This window comes from Xenopus laevis, chromosome 2S (assembly GCF_017654675.1).
Source record: "Xenopus laevis strain J_2021 chromosome 2S, Xenopus_laevis_v10.1, whole genome shotgun sequence".
Classification (NCBI taxonomy): domain Eukaryota; kingdom Metazoa; phylum Chordata; class Amphibia; order Anura; family Pipidae; genus Xenopus; species Xenopus laevis.
Genome location: NC_054374.1, coordinates 150,714,523 through 150,740,196, shown reverse-complemented (window position 1 = coordinate 150,740,196; position 25,674 = coordinate 150,714,523). Strand labels below are relative to the sequence as shown.

General features: G+C 38.7%; 1 protein-coding gene across 5 annotated transcripts in view; it reads right to left on the bottom strand.

Moving 5' to 3' along the window:
- The window catches only part of birc2.S (baculoviral IAP repeat containing 2 S homeolog), a 42,010-nt gene that overhangs the window by 6,091 nt on the left and 10,245 nt on the right, over positions 1-25,674 (bottom strand). The window contains 7 exon segments of one of the 5 annotated variants that reach the window (NM_001097144.1): positions 730-969; positions 1,482-1,527; positions 1,671-1,749; positions 2,806-2,905; positions 4,266-5,132; positions 6,981-7,069; positions 13,102-13,119. In NM_001097144.1, coding sequence (NP_001090613.1) covers positions 730-969; positions 1,482-1,527; positions 1,671-1,749; positions 2,806-2,905; positions 4,266-5,106 — 1,306 coding nt within the window. In that variant the 5' untranslated portion in view covers positions 5,107-5,132; positions 6,981-7,069; positions 13,102-13,119. 5 annotated transcript variants of the gene reach the window in all.

The following is a 25,674-nucleotide window of genomic DNA, read 5'->3' as shown; positions in this document are numbered from 1 at the left end:
TAGTTGCACTGGTTTCTGTGCTGCCATGTAGTAATTATCTGTAATAATTACTAATCAGCTTTATATTGTGACATTCATATTCTATGTGTACTGTATATTGTGAATGGGTCCCTAAGCTCAGTAAGTGACAGCAGCACAGAGCATGTGCAGTGAACCCGCAGAAAAAAAGATGGGGAGCTACTGGGGTATCTTTGGAGGCACAGATCTTTACTGCTAAAGGGCTATGGTTGCCTTGGGCTGGTACAGAAGTTCAAAACAATGTACAGGTATGGGACATGTTATCCAGAATGCTCAGGACCTGGTGTTGTCCGGATAACGGATCTTTCTGTACTTTGTGTCGTCATACCTTAAGTCTACTAGAAAAAGATATAAACATTAAATAAACCCAATAGGCTGGTTTTGCTTCCAATGAGGATTAATTATATCTTAGTTTGGATCAAGTACAAGTAAGGAAATCATTTTTTAAAATCTGGATTATTTGATTATAATGGAGTCTATGGGAAACGGCCTCTCCATAATTCGGAGCTTTCTGGATAACTGGTTTCCAGAAAATAAGTCCCTTACCTGTACAACATTTCTGGCCTACTTCTTTAGTTAAGATTTAGTTCTCCATTAATCTTGTAAATTATAGAGGCGTCATTGCCTTTTGTGACTTGTGCCCTTGATTTAAGATCTACACACAGACAAGCATAATCTAGCACCTATACTTTTTATACTGTTGCCACTTACCCGATGAGTTTTCTTCTGCCTGTCTGTTTCGCTCTTCCTCAGTCTGTTCTTCTTGTGCACTCAAGAGGTCACTTATTAGATCATCAAGCTGATTATAATTCTCTGAAGATGTCAAAATTTTACTCTGAATGGTTCGTTTCACTAATCTTCTATTAAATCCCATCTCTAAGCAAGTCTGAACCATGGGAGTGCTCATCATAATTTCATCTTCCTGGCTATTCTCTGTTCCCAAGCGAATAACTGTAATCAAAGAAAATGTCAATTTACCAATTAGTGGGAGGGGCCAGCAACCTTGAGCAAATCAGATTATTTTATTATGCTTTATTATTTTATTAAGCTTTAACAGTGGTTAGAGGTCTACTGTATTTTTGACTCTCACCCAAAGAGTGAAAAGGAGAGAGAGCAAAAGTAATGCGGCATTTCTATGACCATTAAGATCGGATCTATATAGCAGGGTCTATCTTCCTTCTGCTAATATAGTCTGTCTACCTGCCTATAACAACATAAAGCAATGATAGCAAGTATTACATGTCCACACTTGCTCAAAGTCATGGCCTGTCAACACATGAATATAGGAAGCCAATGAGAGAATGAAATAAGGAAGCAGTAATTAGCATTATATGTGCAAGAATAAGCATAGTTACATCCATATAGGCGGTTTCATGCAGTTGATTTACATTGTTTGGATGACAACAGATCATGAACACTTGAATACACAGATGAATATGAAACTAATTCTGCACTGCACTTACTGGGAGTGTTCTTTGCTTCATTTTGGTTTTCGGAAGATGAGAGCAACTAAGGAAGGCATAAAAAACTAAGTCAATACGTCATCATTAAATGTCATTTTTTTTTTTTATAGAAAAACATTACCGATACGGATTTGTGGTAAACCGTTTTTTTTATAGAATAAAAAACAACAAAAAAAACATGGTCTTTACCTGATCAAGAAGATGTGGATATCTTTCTTGAACCTCACGGACAAAGTCTTGACCTTTTATATGCAACAAAAACTCACATCTAAGGGGCAAAATATATTTTATTAGAAAGCGATTCTAGGCTATAAACAAGAGATTTTGAGAGAGAACTAGGCAGAATGTACGATTTGTATGTTATAGACTTTTATTAGCATTTATTAGTTATTGCGGGTTGTCACACATGATGTTTGATGTAATAAAATTATTTTGGCTTCCAAATTACTTCTAAACCATGAATTTACAGAAGATTATCTAGGGTGCCCTGACTATGTCCCACTTGGGGTGAATAAAAAAAAACAAATAAAACATTTAAACCAGTTGCACATTTTTAGAATATCATGCTCAGTCTATATCATACTAAGAGTTAATGTAAAGGTGAATAACAGCTTTATCTCATAACAAACAAAGATGAATATCCATTTGGGATGGATTAACTGGACTTCAGTGATTTAAGGAAATATTCATCTTTGTTTGTTAAGAGATAAAGCGGTTATTTATCTATAAATTAACTCTAAGTATGATATAGAGCATGATATTCTAAAAATGTGCAACTGGTTTTAATTTTTTTATTTGTGGTTTTTGCATTATTTAGCTTTTTTATTAAATGGCTCTCTGCAATTTCAGCAATCTGGTTGCAAGGACCCACATTACACTAGCAACCATGCATTGATTTAAATAACAGACTGACATATGAATGGGAGAGGCCTGAATGTAAGACGAGTAATAAAAAGTAGCAATAACAATACATTTGTAGCCTTACACAGCATTTTTAGATGGGGTCGGTGAACCCCATTTGAAACCTGGAAAGAGTCAGAAGAAGGCAAAACATTCACAAATGATACAAAAGAAAAAAAATGAAGGCCAGTTGAAAAGTTGCTTAGAATTGGCCATTCATACTAGAACATACTAAAAGTTAACTTAAAGGTGAACCACCCCTTTAACTACAAAAAAAGAGCTTTGGCAACTTCTTCAAGAACTGAATGAAGGGAGATTACAAGACCTCCCTTCCTGAACATGCCAAATTCCATTTAATATAATATTTCACAGTTGAGGTGTTAAATTAAGTAATTTAGTGAAGGTTATATGTTAAAACACCAACCTGGGAAACCATTTTGCATGTTCAACCCATGGGTCATCTCCAGCCTCCCAGCAACGAAGCCCTCCATCACAGCAAAAGCACTTAACATCGTCATTCCTGCCTTTAGACAGAGAAAGACATATGAAATATAAGTATATTCTAAAACCTTTGCACAAATATAACTGGAGGTCTACCAAACACTCACCACTGCTTCTGTTGGACAGTAGAAACTGCTTAAAGGAACAGTAACATCAAAAAATGAAATGGTTTTAAAGTAATAAAAACATAATGCAGTGTTGCCCTGCACTGGTAAAACTTGTGTGTTTGTTCAGAAACACTACAAACAAGCTGCTGTGTAGCAATGGGGGCAGTCATTCAAAGGAGAAGTTACACAGCAGATAGCAGATAAATCTCTGTAGAACATAATGTCTGTTATCTGCTATTTATCTTGTGCCATATAGACTTTTTTCAATTTCTGCCATTAAACTCAGCAGCTTGTTAATATGAACTATAGTAGTGTTTTGAAGTAAACACAGCAGTTTTACCAGTTCAGGGCAACAATACATGATATTTTCATTACTTTAAAACACTTTTTTTGGTGTTACTGTTCCTTTAATAACACTAACACGGACGATGATGTCCATAGCAGCCAATCAGTAATTAGATTTGAACAACAACAAGTTAGAAAACAAAAGCCAAGATCTGACTGGTTGCTATGCAACATCACCGGGAATGCTGGTCTCCAATGTTTTACACAGCATGATAAATAGACCCCTTAAACAAATGGCACTCAGGGTGAAGTGGAGAATGAGACCCATGTGCCTAAAAGGCAAACTACAATGCTTCCAAAAGATTATATGCAGAGGCTTTTTAAAGGGCAAATATCTAAAATGTAATATAAGCTTCAGCATGCTGAAATAAGAAACTTTCTAAATATCAATTAAAAATGATGCATTGTTATTGAAATAAACAAGTTTACCTTCACTATCCCTCTTCTCAGCATCTGTTTCGCTTCATTCTCTCTTCATGCAGCAGTTGGGTGTCAGATATTCATTGACAGTTAGATCCAATATATCTTATAGGGGGGCTCCTTTTGCTTAGAAGATGTATTAGAGCTCACTATTAAAATCACCAGACATCATGTCTCTCTAGATGCAGAATTTGTGCAAAAGGCAGTTATTTTGTTAGATTTTGTTTGTACTGGAATCAGTCATTTGAGTGAGCTCTAATACATCTGCAAGTACATCTGCTTATAGTATCCTATAAGATATATTGGATCGGTCAATGAATATCTATATACACTTTTACCATGAACAAAAATAACAGAGCCTGCATGGAAAAAAAATTGCCCAAAAAAAAAAAACGAAACACCTTCGGCAACTGCAATGGCGTTTGGAGAAGGATGTCCATTTGACATTAGAACAGCAAAAGGGATTGTGAGTTTTAATATTTGTAATAATACCAATAAGGCAAATAATTACCAACATAGTAGAATCCAGCTTCTGCAAGTTGCGTTGGACTCACGGGAATCCTAGGCGGCCAACTGACAAAGGTTTTGAGTCGAGCCGAGGAGGCCTGCATGCTGACATTTGAAACGCTGAACCTTGAGGAAACCCTAATAGAGGTCTTCACAAAGGGACAATCGGGAAAATGTCGTCGGTGCTCTGACATGGCAACATCATTTGGCTCCCAGTTGCTCAATGTACCATCACAGGTAAAGCAAGCAACTTTATCTCCGGGCCCAACAAAGTAAAAGCCAGCTTTTGCAAGTTCAGAAGGAGTAGGGAACGTGTTTGTCCACTCTACGAAACTGTTAAGCCTGGCTTCTTCTGTATACATGTATTCATTAGACCAGACATGTGATGGATCCTCAACGCTTCTTAATGCGACTGGATCTTGGGGAAAGCTGTTCACCTCAACTTTGTTATTCTGAGAAGAAGCAGAGGGCAAGGGAGTACTGTTGGAGGCAGGTGGTGAGAAGGCAGAATGCAAAGATGCACCAAGATTCACCAGTGGGACATTCTGCATAAAACTACAGCTGGGATACAATTTTTTGTGCTTTTCAAATGCATTGTCACCTTTCTTCCAATTATCAAGCATCAAACCACAGGTAAAGCACTTGACCTTGTCATCTGGACCAGTATAATAAAATCCAGCTTTTGCAAGGCTCCGCTCAGACACCTGTGCGTTGCTTGGAAAGGCACTAAATGTGGAGAGCCGATACAGTTCACATGAGACGTCCAAGGTAATTTTACACGTGCTTGGGTTTGTTCTCACCCACTTAGCAAGTTCTGGGTTTCGGTCCAAAATCTCATTTGCCATGGTGTGTGAAGGGGAGAGGGAAGGGGACATCTTTCTTAGGGTGTTGGTCAGTGCTATACATCAGTTAGGATTTCTATTCTGATTGATGTTAGTGAAAAGCTCTTCTAATTCTAAACCTGCAGTGAATGTAAAGCCAATATCACAACGTCCATGCACAAAGTTACAGTGTGATTGGCAGCAATACTAAAACCACGTATACTTAGCCAGCACAATCTTCTGGCAGCATGCACACAACACCGGCAGCACTCACTTCTACCTACACTGTTTTCCTTAGTCTATCTTTTATACAAGTCACGTAGAATAGTAAAATCCAAGCTCTTCAGTGTGAAGATATTTTATTTGATTCATTATCAGAATAATAGCATTGTGTCAAAATCCTTATAATCACTTATTTCCATACACACAAATGTACATTCTATTCCAAAAAAAAAGAAAAATATAGAACACTTGTTATTCCTTTATGGAAAGTGAAGAATATTGGGTGTTCCACAAAAAAAAAAAAAAAAAAAAAAAATATTGTAGTGTCTACATTCTTCTTTACAAACTTAGTCACTGTATAAACTGAAAAATGTTTCAAGATTGTGCTTTCCTTTGAATGACTGCACTAATACTTATTTGTAAAAGCAGTTTTTCTTAAAAACTGCTGCACATCGGTGTTGCATGGAGTCCACCAACTTCTGGCACTTGTGAATATGTATTCCAGCCCAGAAACAGCATTTTGGGGATACCCCGCAAATTTTCAATTGGATTAAGGTCCAAGGATTGAGTTGGTCACTCCATAATGTAAATCTTGTTGGTCTGGAACCAAGATGATACTCTACTTGTATGTTTGGGGTCATTATTTTGTTGAAACCCCCATTTCAAGGGCATTTCATCTTCAGCATAAGGCAACATGATGTAATGAAACTGATCCATGATCCCTGGTATGCAATAAATAGGCCCAACACCTTAGAGAAACATCAACATATCATGATGCTTGTGCCACCATGCTTCGTTGTCTTCACTGTGTACTGCTGCTTGAATTAAGTGTTTGGGGGTCCTTTGAAAAATGGTCTGCGGCCTCTAGACCCAAACAGAACAATTTTGCTTTCATCAGTCTACAAATTGTTACGCCATCTCTCTTTAGGCCAGTCTTTGGCAAATTGGAACAGTCAACCTGTCCTTTTTTCAACAATGGGACTTTGCGGGGGCTTCTTGCCGATAGTTTGGCTTCACTTAGGCGTCTTCTAATTGTAAGAGCACTCACAGGTAAGTTTAGGCCTTCTTTGATCTTCCTGGAGCTGATCATTGGCTGAGTCTTTGCCATTTTGACTATTCTTCTATCCATTCGAATGGTAGTTATCCTTTTTCTTCCACGTCTATCAGGTTTTGGTTGCCATTTCAAAGCATTTGAGATCATTTTAGCTGAGCAGCCTATCATTTCCTGCACTTCTTTATATGTTTTCCCCTCTCCGATCAACTTTTTAATCAAAGTACGCTGTTCTTCTGAACAATGTCTGGAACGACCCATTTTAGTCAGAGAAATGAACTACAACCAGCATGCACAAAACTTGCTGCCTCCCTTCCTTAAGGGCCGTAATGGACACCTGAATTTTCAAAGAATGAATGACCTCACACTGCTATTATTTTGAACAAACCTACTAGTAAATTATTTGCCACATAAAAATAGAATTTCTACCAAAGGCAGGGATCAGGTTAGTTATGTTGGACTGCTATTATTCTAAACACAACTGTACCTTTAATTGAATGAAATGTTCTGTAATCTACTAATGCCATAAATACTGTGTTTTGAGTATATACTATAAGTGTGCATTGGTGGTGGTAGAAGTTAGCACTACGTCCCTAAGAAAGATGTCCCCTTCCTCGGGTAGGGGTTTAGCCCAACATGATACAATGTTAATAGGAGTATGGAAAAACAAAATTCTTCTCGAGGTCAGCGCATTGGCCAGTGAGACATCAGCACCTAGAGGAAAAGGCAAAAGACTCTGTGTTAAGTTACATTTAACATACGTGCCCCAGTGTATTTATTTACAGTGCTAGAATTACATATGAATTACATATGATCAATCCATTAGCAGTCATACAGACCCAGTCCTCTAACCATATAAGAGAAATAAGAAGCAAAAACAAGATGCAATTTTTATTGAGAGATTGGCATAGAAGGCATTTTGATCACTAGTTTCCAGTCATTAAAATTCATGAATAAAAAAAAAAAGTTATAAACATCTAAAGATTAGTGTTCTTTTTTACTAACTGATAGACATGTCACTGGCACTCTGTTTAATCCAAACGTCCCACCTTTCTGCAAGATGCAGGCAGCTCAATCAGCCATAGACATGACAAAACAAGTCAGATTATGGAACCTACCACCCAGCTGTTATGACCCAGTGGTTCACGCACCATACTTTTGGCACGACACAATGGAGTTAAATACCTTGGGACTGTCCTTTGTTTTGTTGTTTTTTTTTTAACAAGAAGAATGCCAGCTAACATGTAGAGACAATGGTTATTGGATGAATGAATCCCCCCCCCATTGTTTTTGGGCTTCCTTTTCATTATATCATTCCTGATTTGCACTATATCTGTACTGTATAAGACAACTACAAGAGGCAAAACAAGCATTAAACTCATATTACAGGGATTCAGTCATGATGTTGTTATAGCGGAATCATTTAATGCCTTTAAGGGGGCTTTGGTGATTTCTTGGACAAGCATTTCATAGGCTATTGCGATACTACACTGCAAACTATTCATTCTACCAAATTTGAGCTAAAAATTGTATTTATTTGTTATGTTGTTATGTTTGTTATGTTGATAGGCTGCTGGGGGGGGAGGTGATATGGTCCTCTCCCAATACGATTTTCAAACCTGCCCAATGGTGTGCCCATACAACGGCAGATAAGCTGAAGAGGCTCAATTGCTCCATTCCTTAGTAACAGAAAACTACTCAGCAGTGCAATGTTGCAACAGAGAAAATAATACACTTAGGATAAGTTTCCATGGGTGCTGGGCTTGATTGTCCACTGCTTTGATATCAATAAATATTCAGAAGTGCCATAGGAGAAGATAATATACTTTTCAATATCAGGTTACCCCAAAAACTCAATGCTTACAGGGATTCTATCATGATTTTATGATGTAGTTTTTATTTCTAAATTACACTGTTTAACAGCAAGTGTATTTTATTTAGTTGTAATATTGGTAAGTAGGCACCATCTCAGGTAATTTTGCCTGGTCATGTGCTTTCAGAAAGAGACAGCACTTCAGGACGGAACTGCTTTCTGGCAGGCTGTTCTTTCTCCTACTCAATGTAACTGAATTTGTCTCAGTGGGACCTGGATTTTACTATTGAGTGCTGTTCTTAGATCTACCAGGCAGCGGTTATCTTGTGTTAGGGAGCTGCTATCTGGTTACCTTCCCATTGTTGTGTTGATGGACTGCTGGGGGTGATCTCTCCAACTTGTAGTACAGCAGTAAAGAGTGACTGAAGTTTATCAGAGCACAAGTCACATGGCCTGGGGCAGCTGGGAAACGGACAATATGTCTAGCCCCATGTCAGATTTCAAAATTATTATTAAAAAAACCTGTTTGCTCTTTTGAGAAACAGATTTCAGTGCAGAATTCTGGAGCAGCACTATTAATGGATGAGTTTAAAAAAAAAAGAAAATACATTTTCTCCCATGACAGTATCCCTTTAAGGGCATATTTCCACTTTTCACCTTCCAATCGACCTGCATACGCACCAGACCATTTTTTCTAGGTCAAATGCTTGGAGCAGGCAGATCGGGCCAACACATAGGCCAAATAGACAAAAGGTCTATATGACCACCTTACTAAATGAACTGATTTTAAGGTGTATGGCCACCTTAACATTCTCCATCCTCTCCTCTTCTTGTCGGACTCCCTTTTTTAGCTTTACCAATCACCCATTTTCTTCAGTTGTTTTTCTTCCCCATTCTGCTAATTTTTTCTTTGGCTCTTCTCTTACACCCTCTGTTTTTCCCTACTGCCTCTTTTCACCAACAGTGTGATAATGTATGTGTGAAAATGCACTGCTGACTGGACAAGCAACAATAGATATTAAATTGTTTGAAGTATCTGTTAAGCAACTCTCAATCCCTTGTCCTACCATCAGTGCCAGTGTACAACACTGCACCCCAATTCTTAGATCATCGTCATCAATTTATATAGCAACAGTATGTTGTGCAGCACTTTAATAGAAATGTTTGCATTATAAAATAAGTCAGTTTCACCAGCAACTCACGCTTTCATTAGCTGTCATATGCACAATTAGAACATGTGGAGATTAATCACTATATATATATCTTGTCCACCACGGGAGAATAATCTGCAGCTGCTTTCCTACCGTCAATAATGTGAGTCAGTGGGAAGACATTGTTGCATCAGTTTACTGAAGCTGCCTCCAAATTGCCAGATGGATTATACTGGAGATTTGTTTTGAATACGCTCCCTAACTACAATTTTTCCACTTTTGAGTTGACGTCCCCTTTAATAGTCAGTACATGGTGTGCTGGCACACAGTGTTGCAAGTAAATGGAAATAAAGATCCCAAAAGAAAAACAGATGTTTCCACAAAGAAAAATTTAGGATTAGCGTTTTAAGCTTGATCATGAAATTGGATATGTTTCCAATCATAAATGCAACTCTATCTTACAGATTTTCTGCAAAGGGTCCAGAAGGAATATCCTGCAGATTCCTATAAGAACCATAATTTGCCAGTTGTCCTAATCCAGGCACTGTGCCCCAGATTTTAAAGTATGATGTGATATTCTGGAATCATTGCAATTCTTCATTTTTGTTCATCTTTTTTTAAACTATGTAACCTTTTGTTCACTTTTGAATTTCAGCAACTATGTGGTTGCTTATGCCCCGTTTACCCAAGCAACTAGGCAGTGCATGAGACTGGAAGATGAATAGGAGAGGCAGAGTTTGAAAGACAAGTCATGAAAATTAACAATGACAACAAGATTGTAGCATCACACAGAAACCTTTTTGGCTGCCAGGATCAGTGCCCCATTTGAAAGCTAGAAAGAAATAGAAGTGGAAGGCAAATATGACTAAATTAAAAAGATACTAAGAATATTATATTCTATAAAGTACTAAGGGTAGAACTACATGCGTTTTCGCCAGATACAACGTGCTGCGCCAAAACGCAGGCGTCAAGTCGGATGCAACGAAAACAAGGTAAGAAATACAAATGTCGGATGGTGTTGCGGCGTTCATCCAATGCGACACGACTGACAAATGCATACGCAGAATGCGACAGTCGTGTCAGACGGACGCTGCAACACCATCCGAAATTTATATTTCTTACCTTGTTTTCCATCGCATCCTACTTGACGCCTGTGTTTTGGCGCAGCAAGTCGCATTCGTGAATAATGCATGGAAATTGTCCATGTAGTTCTACCCTAAGTTACCTTTTAACTATTTTACTGAACTTATGGTTACAAGAATCATGTAATAATGTCTGCTCACAAGGTCTGTAACCTTTAATTACAGAAATAAAAGTTTAAAGTGGGAAATACACGCTAAAATTTCATTGTTGGATTACTAAGGCAGTCCTACATTATGAGACAATTTGCAATTAGGGAATAGTGCAAAAAAAACACAACAAAAACAAATGGTCAACAACATAATAAACTTTAAAGGGGTAATTCACCTTAAAGTTAATAATGTCTTTATAACAACATAATAAACTTTAAAGGGGTAATTCACCTTTAAGTTAATGCCTGTATAAAACTACAATGTAATTTTAGGGAGTATTTTCGCTTCAAACGTTCATTTCTTTAATTAAAGGTTGCAGATCCTTTAAGTGATACCTTTGCAGGACCTTAAGATCATTGAAATAATTAAAGGTGTTGTTGGTTGTTCACCTTCCAAACACTTTTTTCAGTTCTTTTCAGATTATTCACCATAAACAAATACTTTTTTTTCAATTGATTTCCATCTTTTATTTTTCCCCCCAAAATTTACATTTAATTTATCTGTCTCTAGTGTCTGTCTGGCAGTTCTCAGTGGTTCGCTTATGGAACTGTTACAATTTGCTACATTTAGTTGATACATTTCTCAGCAGTATCTGTGGAATATTAGCAACTATTGTATCAATTCTAACAGCTGCCTTTAATGAAACGCAAGGATTCTGCTCAGCAGGAACAAAGATAATAAATGTACCCTATAAATCAGGGATCTGCAACCTTGGCTCTCCAGCTGTTAAGGAACTACAAGTCCCACAATGCAATTAAGGAGTCTAATGAAGGAGTTTAAAGGCAAATGCATTGTGGGACTTGTAGTTCCTTACTATAAATATATAAATTTAGCACATTTAAAGAGTCTTTGTCCCCCCCCCCCTCCCTGAGCTCCTTTAGAATAAGGGCACACTCTCAGATTCGGGGAGATTAGTCCCCGGGCAACAAATTTCTTCTTCTTGGGGCCACTAATCTCCCGGAACTACCTTCCACCGGCTACAATGTAAATTGCCAGCGGGGTGGCACTCAGAACGCTTCATTTTCCAAAGTTGCCGGAATTGCCTCACAAAGAAACTTCAGGCGACTTCGGAAAAAGAAGTGCTCCAAGCGCCATCCCCTCGGCAATTTACATTGTGGCAGGCGGGAGGCAGTTTGTGCAGCGTAGTCGCCCGGAAGAAGATGGGATTTGTCACCCGACGACTAATCTCCCTGAATCTGAGCTTGTGCCCTGACCCTTAGAAAGTGAAAAATGAAACTTTACACTTCAATATTAAAGAATCGGTCACAAATAGAAATTATTTGAAAACTCAAAAAAACGTTTAAAAAGGTGAACAACCCCTTTTAATGTTAACTTTAAGAATGTTTTAGGAATGCCCCGTTTTTATTGACTTTTCCGTTTGTTTTGTTTTTAGTTTTTAAATTGCGTCCCTCCACTGCCTTTTCCAGCTGCGATTCACTGGCCCCAGCAGCCAAAAAGACCAAGGGGCAGATTTATCAAGGGTCAAATTTCGAAGTTAAAAATAGTTCAAAATTCGACCATCGAATTGAAATACTTAGACGTCGAAGTATTTTCAGCAAATTTGGGTATCCTGCGGTCAAAGTAAAATCGTGCGATCGAACGATTAAATCCTTCTAATCGAGCGATTCAAAGGATTTCACCGATCGAATGATTTACTTTGACTTCCAAAAACTTCGAAAAATGCTCCCCATAGGCTTACATAGCACTTCGGCAGGTTTAATTTGGCAAAGTATTGAAATTGAAGTTTTTTTTTTTTTTTTAAGATTCGATTATCGAATGGTCGAATATTCGAACGATTTTACTTTGCATCGAATTCGAAGTTGCAGTATCCTATTCAATTGTCGAAGTATCCAAAAAAATTACTTCCAATTTAGATTTTTTTTTTTTACTTGGATAATTCCCTGGAATTCACTTCAACCCTTGATAAATCTGCCCCTAAATTATATTACTGATTGAATTTTTTATTATTCAATTTAGCCTCCCCCCCAATATTTCATATTTCAGTCTCATTCCAAGTTGCTGCTTGGTTGTCAGGGTAAACTGGACCGTAGCAACCAGATATCTGCTGTAATTCCAAACAGAAGAGCTACTGAAGAAAAAACAAAACCAAATCATTGTGGAAAACCACAAAATAGAATAAAATGAAGAACAATTGCAAATGGTCTCAGAACATCACTGGCAACATACAAAAAATTAAAGGTGACAGACCCCTTTTACATTAGTATCAATTGCTGCAGCCACAGAGGAGCAGAGGTCCCTTACACCCAGTTCTCATGAGGTGCAGTTGCTAGGCAACAACGTGTATGCCGCAGGAAAACAAAGGATTGTAATAAGTAATAAAAACTTGCAGGTCCACAAAGAAATATTGTCAAGCTAAAAAAACAAAGAAAACAGAGAGCAAGCAGCCAACAAGCGAACGCTAACGTGTCATTCGATGACAGGCTGCAAGTGCTCGTGCTGAGGCGGTGGGACTGAGCTCAAGGAACGTACCTGAAATATAAATGCGCCACAAAGCGCGGAAGGTTCCGGAAGTGCCGCGGCTCACTCAACATCCACAACAAAGACCAGCGCGTAACATTTCGCAATCTATATATACGTAAAGCTGCTTTTGGGCTGGGCCTTTATAAGCCCCTCCCTTTCTGACGCAGCCAAAGGCAGCCGTTGAAAACATACATACATAAATGATGCGGACTCGTTGGTTTATTGTATCATTGCCTCTGAATTAAGAGCCTCCTGCAAACTAAAGAGAACTCCCGCTGTCTGCCGCCGCCATTTTCCCTGTAACAGCCGAGCGTCCATTTTCCACCCTCCCTTCATTTTTTTCCACCGGCCTTTAATAAAATCCACGATAAAAAGCAATAACCAAGAGGATATAGAGAGAAGCGAAGCCGCAGTCAGTTTCCCTTACCTGCGCTGTAACATGGCGGACTATTGACATTCGCGCATGCGCAACAGTTATTGTCCTGACGTGTGTTTTGTTTTTTTATACAACACAATCTATTTTTTTCTCATGTGAATGAATAGTCTTTGTTTTAATGTTAATTGGTTTCAATTAGGTTCAAGCTCATCTTGTTGTTTAGTAATCTGGGGACATTCCATGTGGGAACTTACCCGCCTACTGATGGCTCAAGGCCAAGGGACCTTCCCAGTTGTCTCTCAGGCTCAGCTGTACTTTCCATGAGTTATACTGGAAATTCTACATTATTTAAATAACGAAAAAGCCCGGGGATTAACTTGTGTCAGGATCTAAATGAATAGAGTAAAGTTTCCCTTTACGCCAGACAATAACAAATTCATTTTAAAAAAAAACGGAAATTCGGCTCTTAAAGTTACCAGAGGCGGCTTTTTGCCGCCCCTGGTAACTGGCCGCTCCGTGCCGCCTGAGGCAAGATTCTCACCTTGCCTCATGGCCCGGAGCGGCCCTGACTGTCGGTCACTAGCTGATCCCCAACCTTTTGAACCCATGAGCAACATTCAGAAGTAAAAGTAGATAGGGAGCAACACAAGTATGAAAAATGTTCTTGGGCTGCCAAATAAGTGCTGTGATTGGCCATTTGCTAGCCCCTATGTGGATTGTCACCCTACATTGAGGCTCTGTTTGGCAGTGCACCTGGTTTTTATACAACAAACACTTGCCTCCAAGCCTGGAATTCAAAAATAAGCACCTGCTTTTAGGCCACTGGGAGCAACATCTAAGGGGTTGGAGAGCAACATGTTGCTCACGAGCTACTGGTTGGGGATCACTGAAACACCATACTCAAAGTTAATTTAAAGGTGAACAAACCCTTTAACGATGCTTGTGAATTAACGAAGCACAGGGCCGAACTGAACCACCGAACATAAAAGCTCCCTTCTGGTTTGGGCGGTTAGCACTCACAGGGGACAAAAAGCTCGCAGGGGGCATCTTTAAAAATGATTGTTTAGTATGCACCTCCAGACTCCAGTGGGGTGACAGATGCCCTTTAATCAGTTGGCTTCCGCTCCCTTCAATAGTTAGAACCACCAGTGCAGATAATATCAAGGAATACACAAACACTGCCATGGATAGAGATTACATTTACAAATAACACTGAATACTTGTAATGAATAGATAACAGAAAGTACCTTCAAATTCCATTGTCTTTCATTAGACACAATTTTATTTGGGGGGTTATTGTTCCTTTTAAAAATGAGTAAGGAGGAGTAATGTAAAATTGGAGCAAGGAACATGATTAGAGTAAAACTGCTGCACAAAAGAATGTCAACTACCTCAGTGAGGTTTGTAAATATAAATGGCTGTGAATTCCCACCTGCATAGTCTGTTTTTAATTAATTGCCTTTTCTTTAATTTTCCAGTTTGCAATTTAAAATGGTTTTTTTTGGGTTGTTTGGTGCATGGGTCACTGTCTACAATAGCCAAACTAGAATGAATCAGGAACAACAAAACATTGTACTGTGTGTCATGTCACAACCACATACCAACCCCTTTAATTGTAGACTTATACCTTTAGCAGCATGCGCTGGTCTTGGAGAGCTCTATCCCATAATAAGCTACAGCTAAGGTGAATCAGACCAGTGCACTGATCAGGAGACATTTTCTGAAATAAATATTCTTAGGCAGTTTAGAAAAATATGACCAGGCCATAACTAGTTAAAGAGCTGATTCCCCTTTAATTTAAAGGGATACTGTCATGGGAAAAAAGTTTTTTTTCAAAATGAATCAGTTAATAGTGCTGCTCCAGCAGAATTCTGCACTGAAATCCATTTCTCAAAAGAGCAAACAGATTTTTTTTATATTCAGTTTTGAAATCTCACATGGGGCTAGACATTTTGTCAATTTCCCAGCTGCCCCTGGTCATGTGACTTGTGCCTGCACTTTAGGAGAGAAATGCTTTCTGGCAGGCTGCTGTTTTTCCTTCTCAATGTAACTGAATGTGTCTCAGTGGGACATGGGTTTTTACTATTGAGTGTTGTTCTTAGATCTACCAGGCAGCTGCTATCTTGTGTTAGGGAGCTGTTATCTGGTTACCTTCCCATTGTTCTTTTGTTTGGCTGCTGGGGGGGGGAAGGGAGGGGGTTGATATCACTCCAACTTGCAGTACAGCAGTAAAGAGTGATTGAAGTTTATCAGAGCACAAGTAACATGACTTGGGGCAGCTGTGAAATTGACAATATGTCTAGCCCGATGTCAAATTTCAAAATTGAATATAAAAAAATATGTTTGCTCTTTTGAGAAATGGGTTTCAGTGCAGAATTCTGCTGGAACAGCAATATTAACTGATTTATTTTGAAAAAATTTTATATTTCCCATGACAGTATCCCTTTAACTTTTAGTATGTTATAGAATGGACAATTCTAAGCAACATTTTAAATGGTCTTCATTAAATATTTTGTATAGTTTTTAAATAACTTGCCTACTTCTTCTGACTCTTTGCAGCATTCCCTGACCCCTTCTAAAAACAAATGCTCTGTAAGGCTACACATTTGGGGGCATATTTATCAAGGGTCGAATTAAAAAAAGACCAGCCGAAATTAAGTCGAAGGTTTTTTTTGGTTGAATAGGTAATTTTTCAATCTAATAGGTCCGTATTCGGCCGAATTCGAATCGTACGAATTGAAGGAATAGCGCATTCGATCGAATTCAATTCTAAGTTTTTCCCAAAAAAACATAGATTTTTCAAAGTCCACCAATTCACTAGGACTAGCTTCTAGGAGGTCATCCATAGGCTAAAACAGCAATTTGGCAGGTTTTAGATGGCGAATGGATGAAATCAAATTTTTAAAGAGACAGTACATGATAAATTTGGATATTCAATTTTTTTCAAATTCAAATCGAATTTGGACTATTTCCTAGTCGAAGTACACAAAAAACAGCTCTAAATTCAAAATGTTTTCATTCGAAAATTCACCTCGACCTTAGATAAATCTGCCCCTTGTTGTTATTGCTACTTTTTATTTTTAATTGCTCATAGAAGGTTAGAATGCAGGACAAATCCACGGCAGTAATCAAAGACTGCAAAATTATTTTTATTGGGGGAGTGAATATCCAAAATCACATTTGATTTTGGATATTCACTCCCCAATAAAAGATTTTTGCAGTCTTAGATCACGTGGATTCGTCCTGCATTCTAACCTTCTATGAGCAATTCGATTAGGGTATCTGCACAGGAAACCCAGCAGGACTACCATCAAGTAATTTCGTCAGTGAGCTACAGTTCAGCTTATATTTTTGGACCTATGCTGCTCTATTGTGCACAGGGCTACAGTCCATAGGTAATTGTATAAGTAATAATCTTTATTAAATAAGATGTGCTCCAATTCATTTGAACAATTTTGACTCAAATTTATTTTTTGAAGAATTCTTACCGCTACAGTGCCAATATATTTATATATACAAATACAGAGAACAAAATGTCCCTGTGATGTAATCTTTGCGTTTCACTTTCTCTTCCATGTAAATAATGACGCAAACCCTTCCTCTTGAATTTACAAGAAGTCATGTTTCAAACTAATAATGAAACAAAAACAAAAAGGGGTCACTTCTTATTGACATTAATAGGGAACTTGCCAAGTCACAGCAGGCCATGGAGCATCACAATTTGTTATACATACTCCTTCTTAAAAATGAAATGTGAAACACACTCTATAAGGTTAGCAAATGTTTCTGTTTTGATGGGTATCGGATACCATCCAGTTGCTGGCTGTTATGGAATCCTGGGAAGGAAACAATATTTCATATTCACAGAATATAGAATAGGGCACTTACATAGGGTCATTTCTTTCTGTGTCTCCCTGTTATGGATCACTCCTGTGTTCCACCACAAGAGCGCAGGAAGAAATGCAGGATCAGGTTATATTCGCTCCAATGCATGCAATCAGTGAACGCAGGTAGAACGCAAGAGAGATACTCCGCACAGGAACATAGTAAGAAACACCCTTGTTTGTAATAGCCCTAAGTGTGAAGCTCACCCAGTGGATTGTAAAGCACAGCCAGAGTAAATTATCATTATGATTCAGATTCTAATTACAAACTAGTTTCAGTTCTCGTTGGGGCTAATCAGCGCAGCAGTTTCACACAAACAATAACAAATAGATTCCAAAAAGCACTCTCCACAAAATGCAGTGGTGCAACATTTATGTGTGAAAGGATCTACACAATAAAGGCAACGCCTGTAGTCAGTGGCGTAACTAGATATTACTGGGCCGCACAACAAATTATTTTTAAGGCCCCCAAAATGTTTAGAGGTTGACTCCAATATTTATTGAAATTGTATATGAATTAGGGCCTCGTGGGGCCCCTATACCTCCTGGGCCCCCCTGCAGCCGCAGGGTCTGCTTCCTCTATAGTTACACCCCTGCCTGTAGTAATGATCAGTGTCTCAACCTAAAGAGTATTTCAAAGCGAAAGTTAATTTACTTCAAGTAATTCCTATTGCTTTGCATAAAAACAAGGAGATGGTAGGCCTCCTCATTACAAATTAATTATCTGGGTATGGCGAGAACTGTCATATTTTATATACTAACTTCTTGAACCAGCCTAAAGGTTCAGCATCTCTATAGTAGTAATGACCCAGACAATATGTGATAAGGAGACACTTCAGTGTATCGGTTCTAATTCAGACTGCTGATTAGGTGGGCACTTCTGTTTCAACATTTATATTGGGTTTTCCAAAGCATGAAAGATTTACTTTTTAACAAAGCACATCTAAAATGATGAAATTACATGTGATCATATACCATGCAGTTTACAGTACAAGAATATACAACAATTGTATATGAAAACTATTAGGCATAAGGATGAGCCAGGGAAAACAAAAACACCAGTTAAAATAGTATATAACCAAAACCAATTAACATTAAATCTCGCATGGTGGATTTACAATTCATGAAAGTTTTGTGATGACGCTTTTCTAATACCCCTAAAATTGAGTTAGTTAAAATTCTAGTAGCTCCAAAATTTTAGATTTATGTTTAGAGTCTATTTGATCAAAATAAAGAGACCAAATATCAGTAAACCTTGAAGTGTGGTTCCTCTGATTTAATTTTAATGGCCTCTTGCCAACATAGTTGGTTTAATTGTGCTAAGATTTCTAGGTGGGCACTTCCATTAAAGGAAAACTATACCCCCAAAATGAACACTTAAGCAACAGATAGTTTATATCAAATTAAGTGCCATATTAAAGAATCTTACCAAACTGGAATATATATTTAAGTAAATCTTGCCCTTTTACACCTCTTGCCTTGAACCACCATTTCATGATGGTCTGTGTGCTGCCTCAGAGATCACCTGACCAGAAATACTACAACTCTAACAGGAAGTGTTGAAGCAAAAGACAGAACTCTGTCTGTTAATTGGCTCATGTGACCCAACAAGTATAGTTTGTTGGTATATTTGTGTGCACAGTGAATCATACGATCCCAGGGGACGGCCCTTATTTATTAAAATGGCAATTTTCTATTTATGATTACCCAATGGCACACACTACAAGAAAATTATATTATTATGAAAATGGTTTATTTACATGAAGCAGGGTTTTACATTTGAGCTGTTTTATGCAATATCTTTTTATAGAGACCTACATTGTTTGGGGGGTATAGTTTTTGTGTAGTATAGTGCCTTTTGTGTTATGTCATGTACAAGTCATATTTGCACCAAAGTGTTCCATGTAGTATAATGTGAGCTCAAAGCTTATTTTCAGCAGCAAGTGCAAGTGCAGGTGTGCTAAAATGCATACGTCTATATGGTTGAGCACTTAGCTCCACTGTATCCATCTTGCCTCTTCCGTTTCACCTCGACTGAATCATGTGCAAATGCACCTATTGATGTTTGGGGGACTCTGACTCTTAGCAATTCCAGGGTCCCAACATTTTGCTTTAATGTGTACCACCCAGTGAATCCTGGGTGCCTGATATCTTTTTCTTTGACCAGAAATGCTTGAGATCTTGTCCCAAGCACAGTTGCCTTCCCATAGCATATTCCTGCAGCTTAAAGGGATACTGTCATGGGAAAAAATTTGAATTTGAATTTCTTCAAAATGAATCAGTTAATAGTGCGGCTCCAGCAGAATTTTGCACTGAAATCCATTTCTCAAAAGAGCAAACAGATGTTTTTTATATTCAATTTTGAAATCTCACATGGGGCTAGACATTTTGTCAATTTCCCAGCTGCCCCTGGTCATGTGACTAAAGGAGAGAAATGCTTTTTGGCAGGCTGCTGTTTTTCCTTCTCAATGTAACTGAATGTGTCTCAGTGGGACATGGGTTTTTACTATTGAGTGTTGTTCTTAGATCTACCAGGCAGCTGTTATCTTGTGTTAGGGAGCTGCTATCTGGTTACCTTCCCATTGTTCTTTTGTTTGGCTGCTGGGGGGGAAAAGGGAGGGGGGTGATATCACTCCAACTTGCAGTACAGCAGTAAAGAGTGATTGAAGTTTATCAGAGCACAAGTCACATGACTTGGGGCAGCTGGGAAATTGACAATATGTCTATCCCCATGTCCGATTTCAAAATTGAATATAAAAAAATCTGTTTGCTCTTTTGAGAAATGGATTTCAGTGCAGAATTCTACTGGAGCAGCACTATTAATTGATTCATTTTGAAAAAATTTTTTTTCCCATGACAGTATCCCTTTAAGGGCAGAGACTCACGCTCAGATTCGGGGAGATTAGTTGCCCAGCGACAAATCTCCTCTTCTTCGGGCGACTAATCTCCCAGAACTGCCTCCCTGCCGACTAGAATGTAAATTGCTGGCGGGATGGCACTCGGAGCTCTTAGTTTTCCGAATTCGCCCGACTTCGGAAAACGAATCGATCTGAGTGGCATCCCGCTGGCGATTTACATTCTAGCCGGCGGGAAGGCAGTTCAGGGAGATTAGTGGCCCGAAGAAGTGGCGATTAATCGCCAGACGACTAAATCTCCTAGAATCTTCTCGTCTGTCTCTGCCCTTACTGATCAGTGTTTCAATGCTGCTAAGAACTGAATTTCAGTTTCTTTCCAATCCCCCAACGCACCACTCCAGGCAAGTGAGCCTATTGGGGTTTCATCACACGGGCAGATTCAGGGAGATTTAGTCGCCTGGCGACTAATCGCCTCTTCTGCAGGGCAACGATCTCCCGGAACTGCCTTCCCCCTGCCTACCGCCTGCTATAATGACAAAACGCAAGTGCCAATGCACTCGCTGCGCTTCGATTTCCGAAGTCGCCCGAAGTGGAAGTTTTATCACATCAGTGTGCCTCAGGAGTGCCTGCTCATTTCTACAGTTGTCTGCACCATCACCCCAAGCTACGGGTTCGGGGGCGCTGCATCCAAGCCACCACTTGATACCGGTGAATGTGAATCACATATGTTTCACTTTGCTGTGTAATTTGTGCCCGAAGGAGACGGACCTTGGGGTTATGCACCCAGGTCAACCTGTTTATCGGATGAGCCATGGCTAAATTTGTTTGCTGATTTAATTAATTAAATACATAGAAGTCGGAGTTTCACTCATCCGAACAAATAATTTTGTATAGTCAGCATTTCTTTACTTTTTTGGGATAAAGCCGCAAACAATCCTTTTTTTCTGAGGTGAACAACCTTGTTCCATAATGTAGTGGTGTGGGCACTACAGTATACTAGTTCCACACTATACCAAATTTGCTTTGTTGAACCCTTTGTGTGCTGCTATACAGTTAGAAATCAGGAAGAGACATTTTAAATGGGAACTAAAGTCTAAAATAGAATAAGGCTAGAAATGCTGTATTTTGTATACTAAATATAAACATGAACTTACTGCACCACAAGCCTAATCAAACAAATGATTTATTAATTGAAGAATATTGGAGATAGACTTCTTTTTAATTAAAGAAAGTATAAATTGGATTTAATTTTTTTGCCCCTTTACATCCCCTTTAAGCATATTATAACTTTTTTTGTGCTTGAAATCCATGCAAACCTTTAGTGAATGACAGTTTCCTTTAAATGCCCCTATTGCACAACTAGGAAGTTACCCACCTAACATATTCCTGCCATTTCTATAATTTATTGCCAGCTACATTACGACCCTGATTTTACATTCTCGAATTTTGTGGGTTACCGGAAATTGATGTTTTATCTAGGGATGCACCGAATCCACTATTTTGGATTCGGCGAACCCCCGAATCCTTTGCGAAAGATTCGGCCGAATACCGAACGGAATCCTAATTTGCATATGCAAATTAGGGATGGGAAGGGGAAAACATTTTTTACTTCACTGTTTTCTGACAAAAAGTCACGAGATTTCCCTCCCCGTCCCTAATTTGCATATGCAAATTAGGATTCGGATTCGGTTTGGCTGGGCAGAAGGATACAACCGAATCCTGCTGAAAAAGGACGAATCCTGGGCGAATCCCGAACCAAATCCTGGATTCGGTGAATCCCTAGTTTTATCGTAGTCCCCCACAGCAAATTGGCAAAAGTTTATGCCAATTTGCTGTGGTTTCCTTGCACTGAGCAAGACCTGTTGCCCCTGTTTTCAGTGTCCTTTTCTTTTGCTGTTCAAATCCTTCTGTTATGGAACCTGACAGTGGAAGTTGCTGGGCCCCACAGCATTTTAAGGGGATAACTACCCACAACGCCTTGCAAATGTTTCATATAGATTGATTATAATTAGTCATCAGTCTGGGCCCCTGTTAGGCCCTCTATATTTTTTGCTCCAGCAGCATCAGTGGTAGGGTTACAGCCTGGTCAGTTTTGACCCAAACGGTTAATTTTTTTACGGGTGTTTGTGAAACCCGAACAATCTGGCCAATAACCACCTCTGATGTCAGAACCCCACCTCTATATATCACTGCTCCTTCCTGATATCATCATCCAATCCCTTTGTTCTGTTTTTGCGGAAGTCAAAGGTGGCAACCCTAATCAGTGGTGGATTACCATGAAAGCTATCTTTAAAGGAAATGTAAGATGGCCATAGACACAAAGATCTCATCGTACGAATCGAGGATTCGGAACGTGTGTGGAGAGTCCCGATATTTTTCGTCCGGCGGAGATCGGTCGTTTGGTCGATCGGACAGGTTAGAAAATTTCTGTCGGCTGCGCGTAATATCTCTGCGTGTATTGCCGATCGTACGATTTTCAGTGGGAGACTGTCACCAGCTTTGTCTATCGTACGATTGCTGTCAGGGGCAGAACATCGGCTGATCTGTTCTTTAACTACTTTATTTGGTCGGAATGGTAAGACTTTGATCTGAATGGTTAGTGACAGGTCCAGAGAAGGGAAAGTCCTATCGTACATTGATTTGTACGATCGGATCTTTGCATCTGTGGCCAGCTTTATAGACCCTCCAGTAAACTACTTTTGAGGGCCATTCTGCCCAGCCCACATCTGGGCCGAACAGCAGGGGGTTACACTCTGCTAAAGCCACATTTAATTGAAAAAAAATAATATGCAAACTGCAAAAGTGCTCAAAAAGCCTTATTTATACTTTCTAATGTATATCCCCTGTAAAGGCAAAGTAAACCTTCAGAAAAGAAATGTACAATTCAGGGTGCTTTTCCAAGCACTTTCACAATTTACATTAAGTGACCCAGTTATCAAAATTCCAGTTTGTTTTTTTTTTTCCATGATTCGAGAAAAAACACAGCAAAAAAAAAAAATGCAGATATACTCAAGAATATTCTTCAGAACCTCTAATAGTCCTATTTATTAAAGAAAAACCGGAGAAAAGTCTCCAGGAAAATACAGGGAAAGTAAAAGCTGGTGAGACTGAATATAATTGAACAGGAATAGTCTCTAATGACTTTATTTATTTTTTTCTGAGAAACCATGCATGGGAATATTCTGTTGCATTTTTGTTAATTAAGCTAGCATTTGAGGAAAAAAGTTGCACAAGTTTTGTTGCTTTTTTGGGGGTGAGGGCTCACGTTTTTTTCCCCCATCAACTTAGAAAATGAGCAATAGGCCACTAAATATTATTTGTTTTTGTTTCAATGCTCTTAACCTTATTAAAGGGATTCTGTCATGATTTTTATGATGTCTTTTTTATTTTCTAAATTACACTGTTTATGCTGCAAATAATTCACTCTATAATATAAAATGTAATTCCTGAACCAGCAAGTGTATTTTTTTATTATATTTTTCAATTCGTGTGTAGGCAGCCATCGCAGGTCATTTTTCCTGGTCATTTGCTTTCAGAAAGAGCCAGGACTTAAGGATGGAACTGCTTTCTGACCGGCTGTTGTTACTCCTACTCAATGTACAGTAACTGAATGTGTCTCACTGAGACTTGGAGTTTACTATTGTGTTGTTCTTATATCTACCAGGCAGCTGTTATCTTGTGTTAAGGAGCTGCTATCTGGTTACCTTCCCATTGTTCTGTTGTTAGGCTGCTGGGGGGGGGGGTGATATCACTCCAACTTGCAGTACAGCAGTAAAGAGTGACTGAAGTTTATCAGAGCACAAGTCAAATGACTGGGGGCAGCTGGGAAACTGACAATATGTGTTGCCCAATGTCAGATTTCAAAATTATATATAAAAAAATCTGTTTGCTCTTTTGAGAAATTTCAGTGCAGAATTCTGCTGGAGCAGCACTATTAACTTATGTGTTTTTCCATTTTCCATGACAGCATATCTTCTTTGTCAACATTGGTGCAATGAATAGTACTTGTGCTGAACATACATTGTGCCTAGACATATCAATTTCTCAATAGCTGCTGATAAAGTTTTACTTTTTACTTAAAAGCTTTACTTTTTGGATCAGGATTTAGAATGTGGATTTTGTTTTTCTAGTTTGCCTTGCTTAGGGAAAAAACTAACAGGAACCATAGATATTTCCTAATTAAAATAATAGGCAATTTTTTTTTTTTGCATGAGCCACAATTCCTTGCATCACTGTTGAAAAGGGGAGATACTTTCCCTTTAACTGATAATATAATTAATTTTGTAACAACAGTGCCACCTGCTGGTCAGTTCCTGGACTGCTAGACTGTAAGAGAGATATACATCCACAATAGTGATGTGCGGGTTTAGAAAAACTCAACCTGCACCCCACCCGAACCCACCCACATCCATACCTCCCAACTGTCCCGTTTTTAGAGGGACAGTCCCTCTTTTAACAGCTCAACTCACAGTCCCTCGTTTGTACTAGAAAGTCCCATTTTTCTCTGCACTGAACAGCCAGAAAAAGAAACAAAGTTTTTTTTTTTGGCAGAGAGCCCAGAACATCCACAGCAGCGGATAAGATACTTTTGTAACAATTTTGAGATAAGCAAATAAGTAATTGTAACAATATAAAAAATAACAGGTCCCTTGGGAGAAGTTAGACTCACAGCTTAAAGGGCAATTCACCTTCATTAGCAAAACTGTAATAAATGAAAAAAAACACAGAAACATGTTCAAACTTTCATAACCTGCTGTTTATTTCAGCCAACTGGCTACAGAAATCTGATGGTCAATTTCCTGAGATAACTAAAATCTCTGCTTTGCTGAGAACTGATTCTGCTTTTTAACTTCATTTTCAAAATAGAGCAACATCACAAGACTTTCCTTTTCTCAGGAAATTGATTTTCAGGCGTCAATAACCAGACGGCTAAACGGAACAGCAGGTGGCTGCTAGTATCTCGAAAACTAGAAGAAAATTAAAGTACATTTCAGAAGTGCTTAGTAAAGTGCTTTTTACATTCATTTGTTTTAAAGGTTTATATTTCTTTTAAAATTCAGAATGAGTAAATTATCCAGGGTGCAATAGTGTATAAACAGAACCCCCATTTAACGTTTTTCAGGGGACCAAAATGGTGTAAAATCCAGGAAAATGTAAAATCAGGGAAATGTATTCTGCATAATATATAGATGGAACCACAAAAAAAATATAAAATAAGGGAAGACTTATAATCAGGGGATGTAAAATTGAGGTTTTTCTGTACTTGCCTTCCACCAGTCTGTCACTGTCTAAAGGTGGCCATACACGGAGAGATCCGCTTGTTTGGCAATGTCGCCAAACGAGCGGATCACTCCCCGATATGCCCACCTTGAGGTGGGAAATATCGGGCTGATCCGATGGGCCCAACGATCGGATCCTAACGGTGGCTTTACGGGCGGTCAGATGGCGGGACCGCATCAATGAACAG